This window comes from Clytia hemisphaerica, unplaced genomic scaffold (assembly GCF_902728285.1).
Source record: "Clytia hemisphaerica strain Z4C2 unplaced genomic scaffold, Clytia hemisphaerica genome assembly, whole genome shotgun sequence".
In the NCBI taxonomy this organism is placed as follows: domain Eukaryota; kingdom Metazoa; phylum Cnidaria; class Hydrozoa; order Leptothecata; family Clytiidae; genus Clytia; species Clytia hemisphaerica.
The window spans coordinates 318,842-340,632 of record NW_027104377.1 but is presented as its reverse complement, the minus strand read 5'-3'; the positions used below and the strand labels follow the sequence as shown (position 1 = coordinate 340,632).

Sequence of the window (21,791 nt, the reverse complement as noted above, 5' to 3'; positions counted from 1 at the left end):
TTTGTAGCATCAAAAGTTTATACTTGGAAGTAATGCAAGCATAATGTACTGTAAAATAAATCATCGTGATCTTTATTCGAGTAAATAAATATACCATTCTGTTGAAATTCTATTCTTTGCATTTTGTTTTGAAATTTCCTGGACGATTTTGTCTCAAAAATTTCATATTCTGAACAAATTGTAGCTACTTCACTTTAATCTTTGTTGAAATTAGGACTTGATGACTTCACCTGAAGCATTCACAAATAAATTGGCCTGAAATAAATATTGACTTAGCTTTTTCTTCTCACAGTATATTTTTTTCGAACTTGGAAAAATTAATTGTTAATCTTTTTATGACATTCTCTGAAAGTTTCATCAATGAAAAATTGTATATAATTTCGAAGATATGATAACTTGCTACATGAGAACTATAAATGATTTAAATAAAAGGTTTTATTGACACGATTCACAACCTTTAGCTTGTTTAAGTAGGTTGACTAGAGCTGCAATTTTTCTTAATTTGCTGAAAAATTCAACCTTACAGTGTATTTATCAAAAATCCACCCTTACAGTGCATTTCTGCTATCTTGAAAAATATACCCTTAACCGCCTCACATACCCGTTGGTCAATTTTCCTGACTACCCCCCACCCCCTGGAGAACACTATACTTAAAATGACTAGAATCGGCTGGCGAATGTGTCCACTCGCAGAGGAGTTGCTTAACACTTCAAGCCAAAATGTTATCTTTAAAAAGGTCCGGGGGGCACTCAAATTAAACGATCGTCCGAACGGTGCGATACGTGCGGCCCTTAAGGGTCCTTTTTTAAAGCTTTTCAAAGTGCACTCTAAGGGTCGAAATGAGCAAATATGAGAAAAAGTTCACTCTGAGGGTGTAAAATTTGTAAAATCTGACCATATTTTGCCTTAAAATGAGGAAATACTAAAAAACGCACCCAAGGATCGATTTGTCGCCCAAATGTATTTAATTCTGACTGAATTTTCTCTGCACTGTAAGGGTCTAATTTCAAAGATTTTGGGCCACACGTACGTACGGTCGTCAAACAGCTTAAATACTGTATCACGTCATGAACGTTTTTCAGATAAGGTCAAAATTTCTGAGAGCCCTTTATAATTTGAAAATTAAGATTTCTGGAAATTTACGCATTCATTCTGAGTATAAAATCGCTAGTTCAGTTCTTGCCTATGTACTATGCTCTTACTCAACCAAAATGCAACACTAGGGTACCTTTTTGCTTTTTTGGACTTGCAAAGTCCCGCTAAGGGTTGGAAAAATCAGAAAATCTAATTTCAGTTCCACTAAGGGTCGGTAAAATGGAAAATTTCAACTTTTTACCCCCTGAAAGATCGAATTTGGTCAAATTTGTCCCGCTAAGGGTCGTGAAATTCACAAAATTTTCCTTTGTTTTCTCCTATTTATTTAGTCCTGGTAAGGGTCCAAAGTTCGAAAGTCGGGCGGCACCCCCCGTCAGCTCGCAACCCTAGTATCCCCCCCTCTCCGGGAGTCATTATAACGTGGAAAGAAAATTTGGCGGATTTGGCGGATTCGGCCAGAATCCGCCAAATTAAGTTCCCGCCAAAATTTCTTTTTTCCGCAATCCGCCAAATTAAACTTTTTGAAAATATGATCTCTTTTAAGGTGTTTTGGCATTTTTTTTGCTGTTTTTACGCCATTTTAAGGATAAATTTTTCAGCAAACGCCAAATTAAATTCCCGCCAAATTTAGTTTTTTCGTCCATCCGCCAAATTAAATTCCCTCTAAACTAGCCATAGCTTTCACTAACTGCCACCCGCTAGTACAAATGCTTGTAAAAACTAATTAATGCTAATTAAGGCTTTTTAATGCTTTATAGCAAAAGTTTCGAAATGATTTGGAATAGTTAGAATGATTCTTCTCAACAGCATTTTTTTTGAGATATCAATGAATAAGCTAACATACATGAAACATATGTTTTTTCTAAAAATGTGAATTACTTTTTACAAAGAATAAAATACAAATCTTAAAACATTCATTAGGAAAAGTGTCCAGGTAGAATCAATTACAGATACTAAACCAGTCAAAAGACATGCAACTATATTTATTTCAACTAATTTGAAATATAAGTGAAACATAGTAGAACTAAACAGCATAAGAAATGCTATGAGCCAGAAACATAACGAGCAGGAACCAAAAATTGACATGTAACAACGTACTTAGGAGTTTTTCCAACGGTTTAACAAAGGATATCGTGATCCAAAATTGTTTACATTAAATGGATTTACCAGTAATCTAGAAGCTGTAACGGCGTCGTGTAAAAGATGGAAGATGATAGGACGTAACGTGGTAATAGTATCAGTAACGAGGCAATATTGATGAGCAGGAAGCAGGTATTAACAGGAAATAGCGTACATTCAGGACTTTTTCCAACGGCATGAAAAGGGATCTCATATGGACAAAATTGTCTACATTAAAAAGATATAGTCATCTGGGGTAATTACGGGACGATTTTGACTTATTTGGGCATCACTCTGAAAGTATTAATCCTAGAGATCCGATCTTTTGATATTTTATTTGTCAAAGTATGACCTTTACATAAAATGTATTACTTTTCCTTAAAATTTAGTAGATGTTCCTAAAATTTATTTTAAAGGTGTCCTGTAATTACCCCGCATTTTGGGGTAATTACGGGACACCCTCGGGGTAAATATGGGACAGGTATAAAATGTTATTGAAAAATCCAGATATCTTTCCAAAAGGTCATGATATTTGAGGTTTTGCATTCACTTGATGAATTCAAATCCAAGTGCTATCATTTAAAGGACTTTCAACAAAATTAGTGACAGTGTCCCGTTTTTACCCCAGCTTTTTTCCCATTTTGGGGTAATAACGGGACACTTTAAACAGTAATATTTGTATAGAGCAATCTAGACCAACTGAAGTAAATTTAGATGCAAACCTTTGCAGGTTTTGAAAGACTTAGAGTGTAGTTATGATTCCATTAAACTAGAAAATCAAGTTTGTACTTTTCTTATAAAAAATAAACACTTGAAACTCAAACTTTAGTGTCCCATAATTACCCCAAAAATTAAGATTTCACTACGGGGTAAATATGGGACACATTTTTTAGAGATAAGGTGCCTTGTTTGATAATGAGACTATTATAATCTCAAACCATAGTATCTTGATGCCAGAATTCAGTCAAAATATAATCAAAGTGATTGCAGCTCTTCCTGACACTAAAGCTTGAAAAGTTCCTTCTAAAACTACGAAAATTGATTTTTATGGTGACATATGAAACTTTTGTTGAAACATCAAAAGTATATGTTAGAATAATCTAACTAGACATTTTTCTAGCAGCTAGAATGACTATCTCCAAAATCCTCTCCATCTGAATCCAAATTTATAACAATAGCACCATTTTTAGGGGTGTCCCGTATTTACCCCTTAATTTTAACTGTCCCGTAATTACCCCAGATGACTATATGCCAGTTATCTTGCAGTTGTAACACAGCAATATCGTGTAGAAGGATGGAAAATCATGACGCAACGTGGCAATAGTAGCAGTAACGAGGTAATATTGCATTGTCAAGGTAAACGAATCCACATTCATATAATAAGCTTAAATGGAAAATAAGAAACATGAAATTAGATTCTATATATAATGAGTGTACTGAAATTTCCTCAAAATAGTACACAAAAAATTCTTTCAATTTCCGATAATAATTTCCCAAATAGTGCCTGGTAAGTGTCAACAAGAACAAATGCTTAACATAAAACTGCATAATAGATCTATAAAAGCAAGCATCGCACACTTAATGAAAAAAATGTACTTACTGTCAAAGTACTATAATACAGGATCTTTATGTATTCTTGTTGGGAGTAGAGTCTGCTGAATGACGATTGTTGAATTATTTAGTTACAGTGAATTCAATTCCCAACAATAATCACTTTTGTCCATATTCATTCATTGTTCTACTATTATATCATTTTAATTGTTCTGTGGTAAAAATTAAACATCAATTCGTCCACATTATTGTAATCACTTAGAACTTGGAAGTAATAAATGTAAATTCAAATCAATAAAATAAAATTTGTACAAAATCATAAAGTATCTCAAAGTCACAAATAATGAGTCTTGACTGCAGGAGAGACTACTTGTTTTTAAATTCTTCCAGAAATTTCCACGCATCTACATCTTCTTCCTTTCCTGAATGTTAACCAATCGGACAAATTTTATATATAAGCGGATAGGAAGAAATGAAAACCCGCCCTAAAAGCAGTGTAAAATTCCCGCGGCGCTTGATGTAAAAAATAAAAGCCGTCCTGGAAAAAAACAAACAATACCGAACATTCACGGAAAAGACTAACTACGGATAGGCTTGCGCGACAACAACAACAAAACAAAAATCCGAGATTCCAGTCCAACAATCCTTGCGCCTGAAGCTATGAGTGCCTCCTCACTCGCTGACGCTCGTTGCGGGGGCAAAAACTTTTTTGGCCATCCACCAAATTAAATTCCCGCCAAAATTTCTTCCTTTTTATTCTTAAGGTATTTGGAATTTTTTTTGCGTGATTGCGTGATTGCGTGATTTGAAGGCGAATGGGCAATGGGGGGCACTCTTTAAGTACTCTGGGAAAGGCTACTGTAGCTGCAAAGGGATGAAAGGCAGACAAATTCTAACGCTGATATGGGCTGTATGGGCATTGATTCGTTGATTGGGAACGAGATTGGCTCGGCCCAGGTCCCTTTAAAGTGACATTCAATCCGATAAATCCGATTCACTTAGAATCGGGCGGCAAAAACGAAAGTGTCTTGTCAAAGTAAAGATCAGCAGGTGGGTTCAACACTAATAAAAAACATTTTATGATATACGTTATCAATAATTTCATCTGTATTTAAAATCGCCTTTCGTATAACCATGCAATAGTACAAAATCTGATACATACTGGTTAAACCCGACATCAAGACATGAGGCAAGTGCAGTAAGTAGTTTTTGTGCTCTTTCAGTCTTTTGATCTCTTTTGGTGTTTGCAATTGGTGCTTTCTATCTCCTCAAACATGCTCATGTTTGAGAGATAGAAGCACCACACTCTGATGTTTATCATCAATAGAACATGTGCATTCTTTATTCTACTTTTCACGACCTTTTTAGAATAGACCTTTTTTCAAAGAGGACGTCCTGTTGAATAAGGCCGATGAAATTTACATATGAGTTTACCGTCGTGAACTTACCCAAAAATAGATGCGGCATGATTTCATTATTCATTATTCATTATTTTCCCAACAGCACCTTATCCACCATTTCTGCCAATCATGCTCTCTTAAAATAAAAAATTTTGCTTTGCTTCAACCCTTCGCATCTTTTGCGAACGAAAAATAAAGATCGATTGCTACTGTGGCGCTAGATTTTGCAAAAAACTAAAATGGCGGTCAGGGCGGTTTGGCAGATATATGGGCGGGACGCCCACTGCAGTTGTAGGATTGAGGGCGGCAGCATTTTCTGTAATAAATCTTCTTTGTTTACCCATGTAAACATGCGTAGAGACAATTTTAACAAAGATAGAGGTTGTAGTTGTATAGAAATATGGAAATAATGAAAAATTTATGAATTTTGAAAATAATGAAATTTTCATGCGGGTGCTTTTTAGAGATGCGGGCGGCCGACGGTAAACTCAAATATAAATTTCATCGGCCTAATTATGTAGTCCAGCCATAAAAACAATGATAGAGCCATGCATAATTACTGTATCATGCATATTGTAATAATTATGCATGGTTTTATCATTGTTTTTCTGCTGGACTACATATTTATTCAACAGGGTGGCCTCTTTGAAAAAAGGTCTATAAAAGATCGTAAAAATTTTACTTTTCCAGTTTTTTGATTGAATGAACTCTCATTGACATAAATAATCCTTTTTTCAGATTGGTTTAACCCTGACAGTTACATCAATATGCCTTCTTACCTGTCTTTTTTAAAAATATAAATAAAAGTAATCACGGAAAAAACGCGAAAAAAAAAGACATAAGTATAAGTGTGAGAACAGAGTAATCAAACTCGTTAGAAAAAGTACCATTAGAAGTCATAAAAAATCAACCTGAATAAATGCAATCGAAATTCCAGAGAACTTCATAATTCCCCAAACAACATTACATTACTATGTCAAACTCCCATCACATAAATTTTACAATTACAGTTAGGAACATTTGGCGAGTTCCTGTACGCGACGCGATCTAAAAAATCATAACAACACTCATTAAAAAATGACATTTGTGTCTTTTCGCACTTTTTTTAGCCTAGATGATGTAGCAAACATAGTAAATATAAGCACACTGTGCCTTTAATTGGCTGAAGTTTTTTTTTGCGTCGGAAATTTTTTTTCAAACTTTCAGCAATGATTGACCAAACTGTTACAATGAAAATTATCCAGCGCATTTTTTATCTTCTTATCTTCTTAATATTCAATTAAGCACTCAAAGTTTACTGAATTTAAGCACATAAGATATTCTTATAATTTTATTGATATTCACTAAAACACCGTTCGTTGTGCGCTGCGGTGGAGTGTATGACGTAACTCGCGCGGTAACTAACTCGCTTTATGTTGGAAGATCATATTGGGCGTTTTGGCGTTACCACCCTCAAAGCTAGCGGCGCCCCTGTCTTTCCGCAACTCTTTCCACCATTTTAGATGGCCATAACAATAGATCCAAAAGGGCGCCATAATCTTGGAAGATAATTTGTTTTGGTCTCCAGCTTTGGGAAGTAGCAATGTTTTTGGTTGTTTTTGATGGAAAATAGTAAGAAACTTAATTTTACAAGTGGCATTTAGTTTTTGCTGGCTTATAGAATGGCAGGATCCTGGATGGTTTCCCTAACTGAATTACGTCAGAGTAGACTACGCTCGCCACCGAAGAGTTTTATTTGGAAAGGGTAATTATATTTTATTGTTCGCTTCTTTTTTAAAGATTCGCCGGGTTGGAAAAGTATGAATTTCTTTGTACATATTTTACCTACCCCAAATATTTAGGAGGCTGAGTTTTAAACAAATCGTCAAGTTGAAACAAACGATAAATGTATCAAGGTCTGTTTTATTTACCCCCTGGTGACTTAACAAAAGAGACTTAACTCGATGTTACAATCCAATTATTGAAAGTTTGTCTCTGCCTTTTTATAATGAGCAAGACATACGTTCTCTGATTACTCAATTTTCATATTGACATTTTCGAGGCATTTTGATGTAACTGCCTGAAATACTTCAGTTTCTCAAAATTGAATAAAAGGATAAATAGGTTCTCTCCTAAATTTTGCTTTTTTTGAGGACCCTGCCGACGCACCGGACTGTCCGGTGTATTTGTCCGGTGGCAAAAAATATCCTTCCGCTACACCGGACGCAATAAGTCCGGTGTCAGTCCGGTGTTGTATACAGGGAATTTTGGATGCCAGACATTTATGAAACAAAAAATTAAGAAACACCGGACGGACCCGACTGGTCCTGTCCAATGGTTTGATTGTCCGGTGGAAAAAATATCCTTCTTCTACACCGGACATCCGACTTCCTTAAGTCTGGTGTAGAGATTGTCCGGTGGTAAAAAAAATTCCCATTTTACACCGGCCTTTCGCATGTCTGGTGTTCGTTAAGTCCGGTGCGTGGGCAGGGTCCTTTTTTTTGTTATTGAGTAAAAAGGTTCTATCTATCTATCTATTTAATTAAGTAGCATTAGGCGTGATCCCATATTCGTCACATTCTATCCTCTTATATAATATAGAACCATCATCATTCTGTTAGATGCGTAAGCTTTCGTAAGCTATCGGCTCATATAGAACCTTTTTATCCTCATTCTGTCAGATGCGTAAGCTTTTTCAAGCAAGACGTGAGATGTTAAAAAGGTTCTATTTGAATTGTTATATTCAACACAGGACTTTAGAAAATCATCAAAATTTTGTTCAAATGCTGTTATTATATAAGAAGAGGTGTTTGTGATTGAAATGGCCTTAGAAATATGAAATGAGCATCATGGTACTATGTGCCCTTCAGAAACAATGAAAAATAATGATAGATCGTTTTTATTTTCATAATTTTAGGAAAAATAGAATAAAAAGGTTCTATCCAAAAATTTAACAATTCATAAAACCATACCGTGAGATTGGGTAACTTGCATCAGTGGAGGCTAACATACATAGCCCTCAAAGGAATGAACTGGCTGGTCATTAAAATACAAAAATAAATCAAAACAAAAATGGTAGAGTAGAGCTGCGAGCGAAGCTGCATAGTTAATGTAGTGGTCTAAAGAAACGGCTATTCTTTTTTAGAATCAACCTTACAATCTAGTTTTTATATTTATAAAAACTAGATTGCTGACGTGTGGAAAGGAATGTCGGCGTGAATGATCCTTTTGTTTCGATAATAACATCAAAGCAGGAACTAATTTTCTTCTCGTTTCTTTCTTTCCTTTTTCTTTCTCATAACTTCAAGCTTTCCCTCAGACTTTCCCAAGCGTGGTTAGCTCAAGTGGTTAGAGCATCTGTCTCATAAGCATGGGTTTCCGAGTTCGATCCCTCTGGGTGTCAAATTTTTCAATTCTTCAAATTTCTTATTTTAATTCTCTTTCTATTAAAATGAAGGTCAATCAAACAAGTAACTAGCATATATTACCTCCGCTCTCTGTGTAAGGTTTAGATAAGCTATGATAGCATCACTTAATAAGAACTTTTTTAAGTTTTTTTTTCTTCAATCTTTTTTTTCCACAAGCGATTATTCAAGGCTGAGATATAGAAGAACCGGTATAGGCGTTTGCGCCTGCGTTTGGTGACTGACATTTTCAGTTTCAGTTTCACTACTTTCACTTTCAGCCAGCGAGTGAGCGAGCATGATAATTGATTTCCAGGTCAAAATGTTTGACACTTGATCCAATCGTTTGCTTATCTTTCTTGCGTGGTTGTCAATTGAATTTCAATATTCAATGCTTATAAAATACGGTTGTTTATAAGGGTATCAAACTCATCACTAAGAGGGAACAGATCATAGATTCGAATTGAACGTGTAATTACTAATAGCAATTAACATTACATAACGTGTCGATATCTCTTCACTCCCATGAAATGTGATTCAAAATTAAAGTGATGAGCACGAAAACAAAATCAAGAATTGGAAAATTTGACACCCAGAGGGATCGAACTTGGAAACCCATGCTTATGAGACAGACGCTCTAACCATTTGAGCTAACCACGCTTGAGAGAGTCTGAGGGAAAGCTTGAAGTTATGAGAAAGAAAAAGGAAAGAAAGAAACGAGAAGAAAATTAGTTCCTGCTTTGATGTTATTATCGAAACAAAAGGATCAGTCACGTCGACATTCCTTTCCACACGTCAGCAATCTAGCTTTTATAAATATAAAAACTAGATTGTAAGGTTGATTCTAAAAAAGAATAGCCGTTTCTTTAGACCACTACGTTTGTTGTATTTTAATGACCAGCCAGGTCATTCATTTGGAGGGCTATGCATGTCAGCCTCAACTGATGCTAGTTACCCATTCTTCACGGTATTAAGTCAATAAATAAATATTTAAATAAATGTTTTCTTAGTTTTACAATTGAGCATGACTTTTACTTATCTTTCAATCTGGAACCTGGTTATTTTTCAGCCATTTTTTTCAAATTAAAATTGACAAAATCAAAGAAAATGTCAAAACCCTTTTATCCCAAGGTCGCGTTTTATCTATATCTTTGACTTTGTTTTTTTTATAATATGTATGTCATGCCATGACATGATGGCGGCTGGTCCCCACTAAATCCTGCCCTAGCAGAAAGACTTAGATTATTTCTCAAAAATTCTGTCCCAACCTTGTTTCGGACCACCAAAGTAATGCAATCGCTGATTTGAAACCTGATACTCTCCAACCACTAGGCTACCAAGCCGCTGAAAAATCCGGCGTGAATGATCCTTTTGTTTCGATAATAACATCAAAGCAGGAACTAATTTTCTTCTCGTTTCTTTCTTTCCTTTTTCTTTCTCATAACTTCAAGCTTTCCCTCAGACTTTCCCAAGCGTGGTTAGCTCAAGTGGTTAGAGCATCTGTCTCATAAGCATGGGTTTCCGAGTTCGATCCCTCTGGGTGTCAAATTTTTCAATTCTTCAAATTTCTTATTTTAATTCTCTTTCTATTAAAATGAAGGTCAATCAAACAAGTAACTAGCATATATTACCTCCGCTCTCTGTTTAAGGTTTAGATAAGCTATGATAGCATCACTTAATAAGAACTTTTTTAAGTTTTTTTTTCTTCAATCTTTTTTTTACCACAAGCGATTATTCAAGGCTGAGATATAGAAGAACGGGTATAGGCGTTTGCGCCTGCGTTTGGTGACTGACATTTTCAGTTTCAGTTTCACTACTTTCACTTTCAGCCAGCGAGTGAGCGAGCATGATAATTGATTTCCAGGTCAAAATGTTTGACACTTGATCCAATTGTTTGCTTATCTTTCTTGCGTGGTCGTCAATTGAATTTCAATATTCAATGCTTATAAAATACGGTTGTTTATAAGGGTATCAAACTCATCACTAAGAGGGAACAGATCATAGATTCGAATTGAACGCGTAATTACTAATAGCAATTAACATTACATAACGTGTCGATATCTCTTCACTCCCATGAAATGTGATTCAAAATTAAAGTGATGAGCACGAAAACAAAATCAAGAATTGGAAAATTTGACACCCAGAGGGATCGAACTCGGAAACCCATGCTTATGAGACAGACGCTCTAACCATTTGAGCTAACCACGCTTGAGAGAGTCTGAGGGAAAGCTTGAAGTTATGAGAAAGAAAAAGGAAAGAAAGAAACGAGAAGAAAATTAGTTCCCGCTTTGATGTTATTATCGAAACAAAAGGATCAGTCACGTCGACATTCCTTTCCACTCGTCAGCAATCTAGCTTTTATAAATATAAAAACTAGATTGTAAGGTTGATTCTAAAAAAGAATAGCCGTTTCTTTAGACCACTACGTTTGTTGTATTTTAATGACCAGCCAGGTCATTCATTTGGAGGGCTATGCATGTCAGCCTCAACTGATGCTAGTTACCCATTCTTCACGGTATTAAGTCAATAAATAAATATTTAAATAAATGTTTTCTTAGTTTTACAATTGAGCATGACTTTTACTTAGCTTTCAATCTGGAACCTGGTTATTTTTCAGCCATTTTTTTCAAATTAAAATTGACAAAATCAAAGAAAATGTCAAAACCCTTTTATCCCAAGGTCGCGTTTTATCTATATCTTTGACTTTGTTTTTTTTATAATATGTATGTCATGCCATGACATGATGGCGGCTGGTCCCCACTAAATCCTGCCCTAGCAGAAAGACTTAGATTATTTCTCGAAGATTCTGTCCCAACCTTGTTTCGGACCACCAAAGTAATGCAATCGCTGATTTGAAACCTGATACTCTCCAACCACTAGGCTACCAAGCCGCTGAATAATCCTGCAAATTATTAAATGAATTTATAAATTTACATATATAGTATTATAAAGAAAAGGGTATACAGACCTCACGGTTAGGCTAACTATGATCGCAGTTCTCCCTTACTCACGAAAGCCCGACAGTCAGCCAGTGCACTGTCTGCCCGCCGGGTGTGGAGGTTACCATAGGATCGTCTAATATCGACATGCGTCTTCTAATTTCGACACCGGATCTGTAAAATAATCAAAACAAACCTTGAATGAAATTCTTGGTATCATTCTTATCGAACAAGTTCACCCATCAAACTAGAAGTTCAGTAAACATTGCAATCCTTTCAATAAAAAAAACAGCCAAATGATAAGCAGTTTCACAAAACACACGAAACGCATGCAAACTTCCTCGTAACTTTCTTGTGTCCATCATTAAAATTTTATAACTTTATTACGCTTCAAGTCACGTGATAAAAATAATTTGCGCGCTTAGTCGACCTGGTTTCTCTGTCCTTATTGTTTATGAAACTTCTAGGCGCCGCACCTAGCACACCCGGTCCCTTTTCAAATTCATAAGGAAACCGGGTTCTTTTAATTATTTTCGGTTCACGGTAAAAAGGTCTACTAAAAAATTCCTTGCGTGCAAAATGTTGTTGGGATTTGGGCATCTTCGTTGAAAGCATGCTAATTAGTTTTTTAGTGATTACTACATCGTTAAAGTTTTCTTTTCAAATATAAGTAATAACACTTCACATTTCTCATATTATATTTTAATAATCTGTGACGTGATAGGGAGAGTACAATTTAGTGATTGATTGAGAACTTTGGTATCTATTTGTTTATGTTTGATTTTTTATTTCGAAGACCAGCCTATTGTCTGTACACAAACCCAATATCTACGGCTAATTTCAAAATTCATTACCGTAGAGGGTCTGTTGTCATTGTCTTTTCTGGTTTGAGATTTTTCAAACCAACCGCTACGATGGAGTGCTATTGGAGTTTGGCAAGAAATCGGAGGCGATAAGACAAAATGGCCGTCAGAGTTGTCAGAAAGTATAGAAGTTTGTCGAAAAAAAGTGTTTTCATCATAACCAGTAATAACAAAACTGACTTCTTTATTTTTTAATAATTGGAATAAAAGAGAGCTCTAATTGAAGACATTCTATTGCAAAATAACTCTTTTTGCACAAATCGAATGTTTTTTGTTTACATTTTGGATCTTTGAGTTCACGAACATGAGAGAGAAGTTGTTTGATTGGAATCTTGTTTTTAAAGTGGTTTTAACTTCAGTTCTTTGCAAAAGAATATACTCAGAGTATCTCTGCATATTTTTAAGTTCAAATTCAGCATTACTTTTACGACATTCGATCTATGTATAGTTTGTTTTGTTGGCATAACTTTTGTAATTAAAATGTTTCGATTTTTCTTTGGCGGACTACATGGAAAAATAGGGTAATTGGAAAATAATTTTCTGTTAGACAATTTTGAATATGTCTTCGTTACTTTTCAGCTTTTAGTTTGGCTCAAAAACATTAAAAAAGTAGCCAAAACATGCTTAGAAGGTGACCCTCAATGGACCCCATCCCTTTGTTTACAATTGTCGTACTTGCCGGCCATTTTATTTCAAAATTATACTTCATCGCAGAGGTCTCCGTACGGAAAAACTTTTATCAAACAGACAATGCTCACAGAGTGAACTACGCTACGATAATCGTGAGATACACTCTGGTACAGAGTAACCAGCCTACAGCTATGTCGAAATTAGAAGACGCATGTCGATATTAGACGATCCTATGGTACTCGTTTGTTCCAGGTTGGAAAAAAATTTTAGATCACATTTAGCCAACAGAAAATGACCAAACAAATGATATGACAGTATAGACTTAAACTCCTATATCAAGATTATGGGATTTGGAGTGCGGGCTGATTTTACTTTCGTTTTCTGTGGTTTCATTTTCAATTTCAAGCCAACATCTTAGCAAAGGTTGCATACCTTTTAATGTTCAAAACCAAAAAACTGAAACTGTTTCACTAAACTGCAAATGGTTTGGGTTTGTTTACCTAAACAAAGAAGCTGTTACATTGCTAATTCGATTTCTAGGATCTTGCCTGAAGTCACAGCAACGAATTTCAAAATGGTAGCCCAGCGGAAGAAAAAATTAAAGCTTAGGGCTTATGCATGCGTGCGCTTAGTGAGTCAGCGTAAACAAGATGTAGTGCTTGGTTAGAATAATAGTTTAGCAAAACAAAAAATCAAATGGTGCAGTTTGTTTTCTAAACCCTCGGTTTAGCGAACAAAGAAAACACAGAAAAAAGACTGTTGGCTTTGATCGTCTGTTTAGGTAAACTTTTAAATGAGTCAATGCGTTCGCTAAACCCTCTGTTTCACTTTTTTGGGTTTTTGGCTAAATGGTATGCACCCAAAGGGGTGCTTGCCCATAGTTACAGGGGTTAGTGCAAAAAACTGAACATGGAAAATTTTACAAATCCCCCATTTAAATTAAAGCAATAAAAAATAAAACTTTTCCATGTTCCACTTTTTTGCACCAATTCTTCAAAATTAAAATATTTCAGATTTTTAAAGTATTCTTTTAATTAATTTAATGTTTTTTTTTTATGGGACTTTGTTGACAATCTAACTCTCGCATCAAATTTTCGTCATCCACAGAGAATTGAAGATGAGAAACGGTCTACACCTTAAGATCACGGATTGAAACAAATAAAAGAGGTGTATATGGAGGGTGAGATTTTACAGCCGCCCATCAGGCAAGGCACTGAAAGGCCACTGGTATAAAAAAGAAGGGCCATGTGAGATGCAACAATCTTATTGGTGGAAATTAAATAATTTAACCCAAGAAGGAGTGCCACGAAGCAATCAGTAGAAGAGACCACTTCTGTTTTTGTTGTAGATTTCTATATTTTTTATAGAAGTTTATACTGGAATCAGTCTCTTCTACTGATTGCTTTGCGTCCCTGCTTTTGAGACTGTTATCAAATTTACTTATATATACTTTTGGTTACTTGGTTTTCTTTGAGCATACAGCTCAATGGACCAATGTAACACACATTCGTCCTAGACGGGGGTGGTCTTTTGCTTTGAAGCCATCATTGATGTTTGGTACTATAATTTCTGGAATTTTCCAAGTATATATGATCCTATATCTTTCTCTCCTTCTCTGAAGTGATTATATCTTGAGCTGCATGAGACTATTGCCTTATTTTACGCCCACAATAAAATGATCTAAATATAGGGATGTGACAATGACCCATAAGCTATCTAATTTTCAATTAGCTGTAAAAGCTACAGAAGAGCATTTAGTAACATGAAAAGCCAGACAGTTTTGATTCCCACTGAACATTTATATTCTGGTTTTCATGTTACTAAATGCTCTTCTGTAGCTTTGTTATAGTTACTTACTATAAACATCAATTTTTCATATCTACGAAGATTAATAACAACGCTGTCATCAATCAATATAAAAGATAATCCAAAAAGTTTTGTCTATTTTCTGATCAAGATAATAATGGGGAATTTTTTCGGATTACCTTATTACACGAATATTACTAGGCAAGCATTCAACAGCCTTGAAATTAACACGCAAAAAATTAACACAAATTTTATTTGCTTATTCAAGGACACCACGGCTGGTTTTAATTAAGGGGATCTTTATTTACACGAAATATTTCAATTTGTGTTAATAAAATGACTAGTAATATTTGTATAATAAGGTATCTTTTATATTGTTTTACTTCAAGTTGTCAGCTGGTCATGGTATTTGACAATCAAACAAAAGATTTTCTGTAAAAGGTCTTGTAAACAATTAAACATTTCACAGACAAGAGTATGAGACATTTAAAAAGAATGAAAGTTGTTGATTTGCTGAGACATGCTCAAACAAACTTTAATATCAAGAAAGATGTCATTTCAAAGAATATTCCTATAAATTCTACTGGTTTAAAACAATGCCAAGAAAGTGAAATTTCTAAACATTATGAAATGGTAGTGTGTTCACCAATGCGCAGGTGCAAAGAAACGCTTGCCAACATTCAAGGAATCACTTATAATCAGATAGTTCATTCCGATCTTTGTAGGGAACATCAAATTGCTAATTGTGACTTTCTGGAGCATGAAGATGAAAATATCCTTGAAAGTGAAGAGGAATTACTTAATCGTGTAGAGAAGTTTCGACAATTTTTATTAACTTTGAAAGAGGATAAAATTCTTGTTGTTTCCCATGGTGATTTTTTGTGGAATTTGACAGCCAAAAAAGTTGATGATGAACGTTTTGGACAATGGCTTGATAATTGTCAACTCTATGAATTTGAGTTAGATTTGGATTGATTTAAAAAATTATTCGAAAAAATCTTTCTATTTGAAATTTTTATGTTACCTTGTCTTTGTAAATCTTTGTGCTTCTGTTACCATATATCATTGCTTTTATCATTCAACTCAAATTATATTTTGAAGAAAAAACTGGATTTATTTTAGTAGTGAAATTTTCTTAAAAAATATTAACAAAATGACGGATTTTTTATAATATTTTTTTACCTAGAGATAAATAATAATATATTTTTATGCAAGCAATCTATTCCAATTTATGTTACTGATGTATATATTGACATATTTTTGACCATATTTTACCTTTGCTGAATATGTTGTGAAAGTATGTGTGCTTATGAGGGTAAATTAGAGCGAAGTATGGTTCGAAAGATTTTGTTTATATATGAAAGCGCTTTGAGTGTGCACTCTCATTCATTTGCCACTGTGTGAAAACCATTGTCCGAGGAATTGCTGACGCTGACACACTAAAAACGAACAATCTTAAATCAGCTGTTTCAATTTGTTTACTTTAGATGAGTAGTAAAAATAGCAAAAACAATAATACAACAAACGAGAAAAATGAAGAAAAAGCAGAAGACTCGCCTTACGAAAGTATGGTGCGATCGCTCACCAACCGTGGTAAAAACAAGCGTAAAGTGAAGTTGGTTGAAGACAAGTTGATCCAATTGACGTTTGCCGATCACAGTGATAGTGAGGACGATGAGGACTTCACATTGGATGATGCCGATCTAGATAGCGACGACTCCAATTTTGGTATGTTTTTTAACCTTTATCTTTATAACTGCATGAGTGTATCTAGTAAGTTAGGTCCAATAGTATTTCAGTGCAGTAGCTAATTTTTTTTAGAAAGGATTTTTTCATAAAGTTTCTGTTACAGTGTTAGATTACAGATTTTTAATTATATTTTCAAAATAAAATTTCACTTTGAGTGCTTTCTCTTGAGCTTCTATTTTCAACCCCACGACTACGGTTGGCCCTCGCGGTGTCACTTAAAGTCAGCCCTTGATACTAAAATACTTCCTACTGAACTATTTATTATGTCAGTACTATATTTATTTTACTTTTTTCTTTGGATCAATAATGAAACGCCACTCCACTTCAATGCATAAGATAAGACTTTGGACGATACACAAATTTCAATTAAAATTTGTCTCCTCAGTTTCACCTGGCGATTACTTTTTAGACGATTAAAAAGATTTGGAGGGCTGGCTGACAGGGTGTGGTGTATTGTATTTCTTCATTATATTGACAGGTGAAGGTGACGACGGTGATTCAGACGGAGACGAAGAAGAAGAGAATGAAGACGGAGCGGAAGAGGAGGAGAACGAAACTTCACAAGATGAAGAGCAGAAAGACGAACAAGCGAACAAACCCCTACATATTGGAGAATTGATCAAAGCCATGAAAGCAAATGACCAGGAAGAAGCTGATTCCACAATCCTTTCTGATGATGAAAATGAAAGCATCCTCAATGAATCTAAAGGAAACGGTGTCTCGAACGTATCAATATCGTCTAAAAAGGTATTCCTTGTTTGCGGTATTTGCTTAGAAGCAGATTCTAATGAATCTGATGAAATTTTGGAATGTGATAATTGTGGGATTACCGTTCACGAAGGTTGCTATGGAGATATAGATACACCGGATGATAATGCCAGTGAATCTGATGCACCAACCGAACCATGGTTTTGTGAGCCCTGTAAAGCCGGCTTAACCGAGGCTCCCATTTGTGAATTATGCCCTAACGTGGGTGGTATATTTAAATTGACTGATACTCGAAAATGGGTTCATTTGATTTGTGCTCTGTACACACCTTATGTTGGGTTCCGTGATATTTCGAAATTGCAGACTGTCGTTTTGGAAGATATTCGATCGTCGATGTGGGGTGCACACGAATGTATGTTTTGTTTAGATGATAATTTCTCGCGTACTGGAGTTTGTATAAGTTGCGATGCTGGGCTATGTAAATCAGCTTTCCATGTCACGTGTGGACAACGAAACGGGTTTCTTTCCGATATTCCCGATAAAGCGGAAACGGATGATAACAGTCCCGATCTATTGTACGCTCATTGTAAACTCCATTCGGTCAAACAAGAAGTAGAAACACGTAAAAGTAGTTGGCTGACTTTTCAAAGCCACGTTGAGAAATTTCAACCTTGTCAAGATGACGACGAAAAAGATCGGATCGACGATTCTCTGAAGCGGGCTAAAAAGGATTTTATGGAATATCAGAGAAACATTATCCAGCCAAAACAGCCGGACAAGGAGTACGCCCGCTTTCTTTCGACCTGTCCGGAAGCTTGTAAATTACTGGCTAAGAAAGCTGATATTCTTGGTTTGTTGAAGCACCCTGGCTATAACGTTGCGGCAGCCGTCACTAAAGGGAAAATCACGAAACATGAGCCCAATCTATCCTCTGAGTTTGTCAATTATTTCTTCAAACGTGAAATGGAATCCACAGAGATCACGCAGTCTTTAAAGACAGCTGAACCTCGTCTTAACAAATTACGTAAAGAACAACGTGTGCTTACGAAGAAAAGTGAAGAATACCACGGCCAGCTTGAGCAAGTGCGCAAAGACAATGAAACGTTAATCAAATCGTGTGAAAACATTTTCGCTATTCTCTACAAACTGTCAAATAAGAAATTCAATCTACCGGAAATGTTAAGACCGAACCGCGTTAAAGAAACAAAGGGGAAATTGGACGAGACCACAAAACTCCTCAACACTGTAGTCAATCGTTGCGCAACGTGTCAATTGACCACTGATCAGCATTTGCTTGCACTATGTGATACCTGCAAACAACATTACCATTTAGCCTGTCTCGATCCACCTCTACTGCGCATGCCAAAGAAGAGTGGGAACTACTTGTGGCAGTGTACTGAATGTGACTCCTCTGATGAATCGGAAAGCGAAGTCGAAATTTTGGACGATATTAACGACGGAATGCGTCGAAATAAACGGCGGAATACTCGACAACCGACTAAGTTTACACCGGAAGAACCTAAGAAGGATTTCCCTCTAAAACGGAAAAACGAGGACGAATCGGGATCAACTAAACCTAAGAAACTGAAAAAGAAAGTAAAGAAACCTAAAGAGAACTCGGAAAAGAAAAAGGAATCCAAAACACCGCCCGTTAAAAAAGAACGCCCTCCGCCAGTCAAAAAGGAGAAACCACCCTTGTTGCCTTTAGGAGACTGTTGTATATGTAACAAGCCTGGAGATCGAACAAATATAGTCAAATGTGACGAATGCTTGAAATTTTATCATTTCCAAACGTGCCTTGATCCCCCTTATTCGAAAACGCCTAAATCGAAATTTTACGGTTGGATTTGCGAAGAGTGTGACGAAACAGATGAGGATTACGTCGAAGATGAGGAAAACGAAAGCGGAAAGGAAGTAAACGGAACGGAACATGTGGAAAAGGACGATAAAACGGAAGAAAAAATGGAAATTGTTGTCGTCGATGACAACGAATAAGATTGTTTAATTATCAAATACTTATTCGTATGAAAAATCTCGCAAATTCTCATTTTATTATACTATATTATAGAAATTTTTGTCGAGCTTTTAAAATGATAATTACCTTTTTTTTCGCTCCCTTTTTGTTTGCATGTACTGAATTATCCAAACCTTGAAGGTACCAAAAGCTTTATTTCAAAATTTCATCGTATTTTGGCTGAGGTTAAAGTATTCTCAAGCATTGGACGAAATTGAGGTTGAAATGGTCATTTATCTTAACTACTTTTAGTTTTAAATTTTGTACCTGCGCATAAAAAGTAGCTTCCAATTTTAAACATACGGGAACTAATTTGATGGTCGGCCCAGTTCTTTTAATTTAGCAATGCAGGTTTTAGTGGGTGAGGCAACAACTTTTTCATTTTTGCAATAACTCTGGATAACTAATTTTGGCAACATTCATCAAATTCTTTGAAATTAAAGTATGTCTCAAAAGTATGCATTTTTGGATAATTTGAACCTTTTTAATTAAAGAAGGAATTAAAGAAAATACTAAAAATCTGAACATATTTTTGAAATCAGCGAAGTTCAAATAATCTGAAAAGTGTCATGTCATGGGCTTTAAACCTATTTCTAACCCTGAATTTCTTTTGGAAGCTTTTCTTAAAAAAAACGTGAACCTGATCTATCCATTAGGCTTAGTTTTGTTTTTATAATTGAAGTTCAATTTTATCATTCATTTTTAGGACTTTTTTACATTTGAAGATTTATAAGTTTAAGCATTGTCTGTTTTGCCTTTTTTTTCAGGCGTTAAAAACTAAAATTTTATATTAGAAATAAATTAGTTACAGTAGGATTCTTTTAAAAATAGAACAAATAAAACAATATTGTTTTGCTTACACGTTTTTTTAAGACAAATTATATAAGAATTAAGGCTTCGATGGCCAATTATAAGAACAAGTTAAGAACATTTTGAGGCTTTATGGACTCTAAAACACTCGATTTGATAAATTGCTTGATAAATTGTTTTCTCGCTACGCAAGTTTCTGCGTAGCTAGCCCCTGTATCTATAAGGCTGGAACACCGGATTCTTCCAGTCGTTTATACAAACTAAATCCCGTATTATTATTATTAGTATTGGTATTATTAGTATTACATGCATTATAAACGACTCCAGTCTACTAAAACGCTAAAATTAGTCTCGCTAAAATTTCTACGATTAAAGTAATTCTAATTAAGAATCTACAGAAAAAAAAACAATCTTTTTCGAAAAAATAAGCAAATCACAATCATTATTAAACCTGTTTTCCAAAAAAAAAATATGCTTATAAGAAACATGTACTTGTTTCAGGATGCTTTCTTCAGCTGAACACGTCATATTTTTTAATATTTTACCGCTGCACTTTGTCCATTCTAATTTTTGTAAGCAAAAAATGATGATTAAATTAGAGGAAGACAGGAAAAATTTGAGGCCATTTGAAAGTTGAAAATTTTTCCTGTCTTCCTCTAATTTCTAGAGTAAAGTTTAAAGAGTGTTGTAAACTTTTTTAAACTTACCCATTCGTCTTTTGTTCGTCTGTTACCAGCTTTTCTCAGGATAGGCTCATCATTTTTTGCGTTGGTGCAATGCAACATGCTCCATCCCATCAACACAAGAAAAAAAGTGCGTGTCCCATGGTTTCTTTCATTGTTTCATTAGGCTGCTGGCATCCACTAACGGATTCGTGCTCCTATACTACTTGGGGTTTTGTAGAGGTCTGCGATTCAGACTATTGTTTCATGGGACAAAAAATAGACTAACAATACTAAAATGCTTTACAATTCCCAATACAATGGACATAAACTAATACACGTGAGACATTAAGTAATAATTATTAAGTGACAATTATAAAATGTTTTCTATACAAAATACCTTTCCAAATGGATTCACAAACAACAGCTACAGAACAAAAAATAAATCAAATAAACGTAAAATTAAGAGCCTGACTGGCAGTAACAGAAATACCCAAAAGACAAGCTGATTTTGTCCCTGGGACAATGGAGAAAAGTTACGGTAGCCGAAAAGTATCGTTCCAAATGGAACGAAGGTAGCTGGGGCCGTCCTGAAAGAGTTAAGTTAGGCTGCAAGCATCCCCTCTCTGGTATGATTTGATATATCAAAATAAATTCTTGAGATGCGTGTAAGTAAGTAGGTCCATTCAGAAATTTTATACCGCAACCAAAATTCAAGTCGAATTTTTTTACACCTTTATTTACCGAAACTAGTGCTTTAAACGTCGAATTACACGATCCATTTTCGAGCTAGTGAAGGAAACCATTTCTTTTGGACAATTTAGTCGGGTGAAAGTGACAAATTGGAAATTTTGGTCGCGGAAAAGTGACGAATTTGAAATTTTGGTCGGGGAAAAGTGACGAAAATTTTTCCCCGACTAGATAAAACTCCGACATTTTTTCCCCGACAAGGTAGTGCTTCTTCTAAACAATTACCAGTATCAATGTTAATTAATACCTTTCAGGGAAATCAGGAAAAACTTCAAACAATATCGTCAATAAATTTCATGATGCACCTTATC

General features: G+C 35.2%; 1 protein-coding gene across 1 annotated transcript; it reads left to right on the top strand.

The window, feature by feature from the left end:
* Nucleotides 1-16,275: 16,275 nt before the first annotated feature.
* LOC136818914 (PHD finger protein 14-like) lies at nt 16,276-19,333 on the top strand. Its single transcript, XM_067075156.1, has 2 exons — nt 16,276-16,515; nt 17,015-19,333. Exons 1-2 carry the CDS (start codon nt 16,356-16,358, stop codon nt 19,237-19,239), a joined length of 2,385 nt encoding a protein of 794 aa, XP_066931257.1. The 5' UTR covers nt 16,276-16,355; the 3' UTR covers nt 19,240-19,333.
* The last annotated feature ends 2,458 nt before the right edge of the window (nt 19,334-21,791 follow it).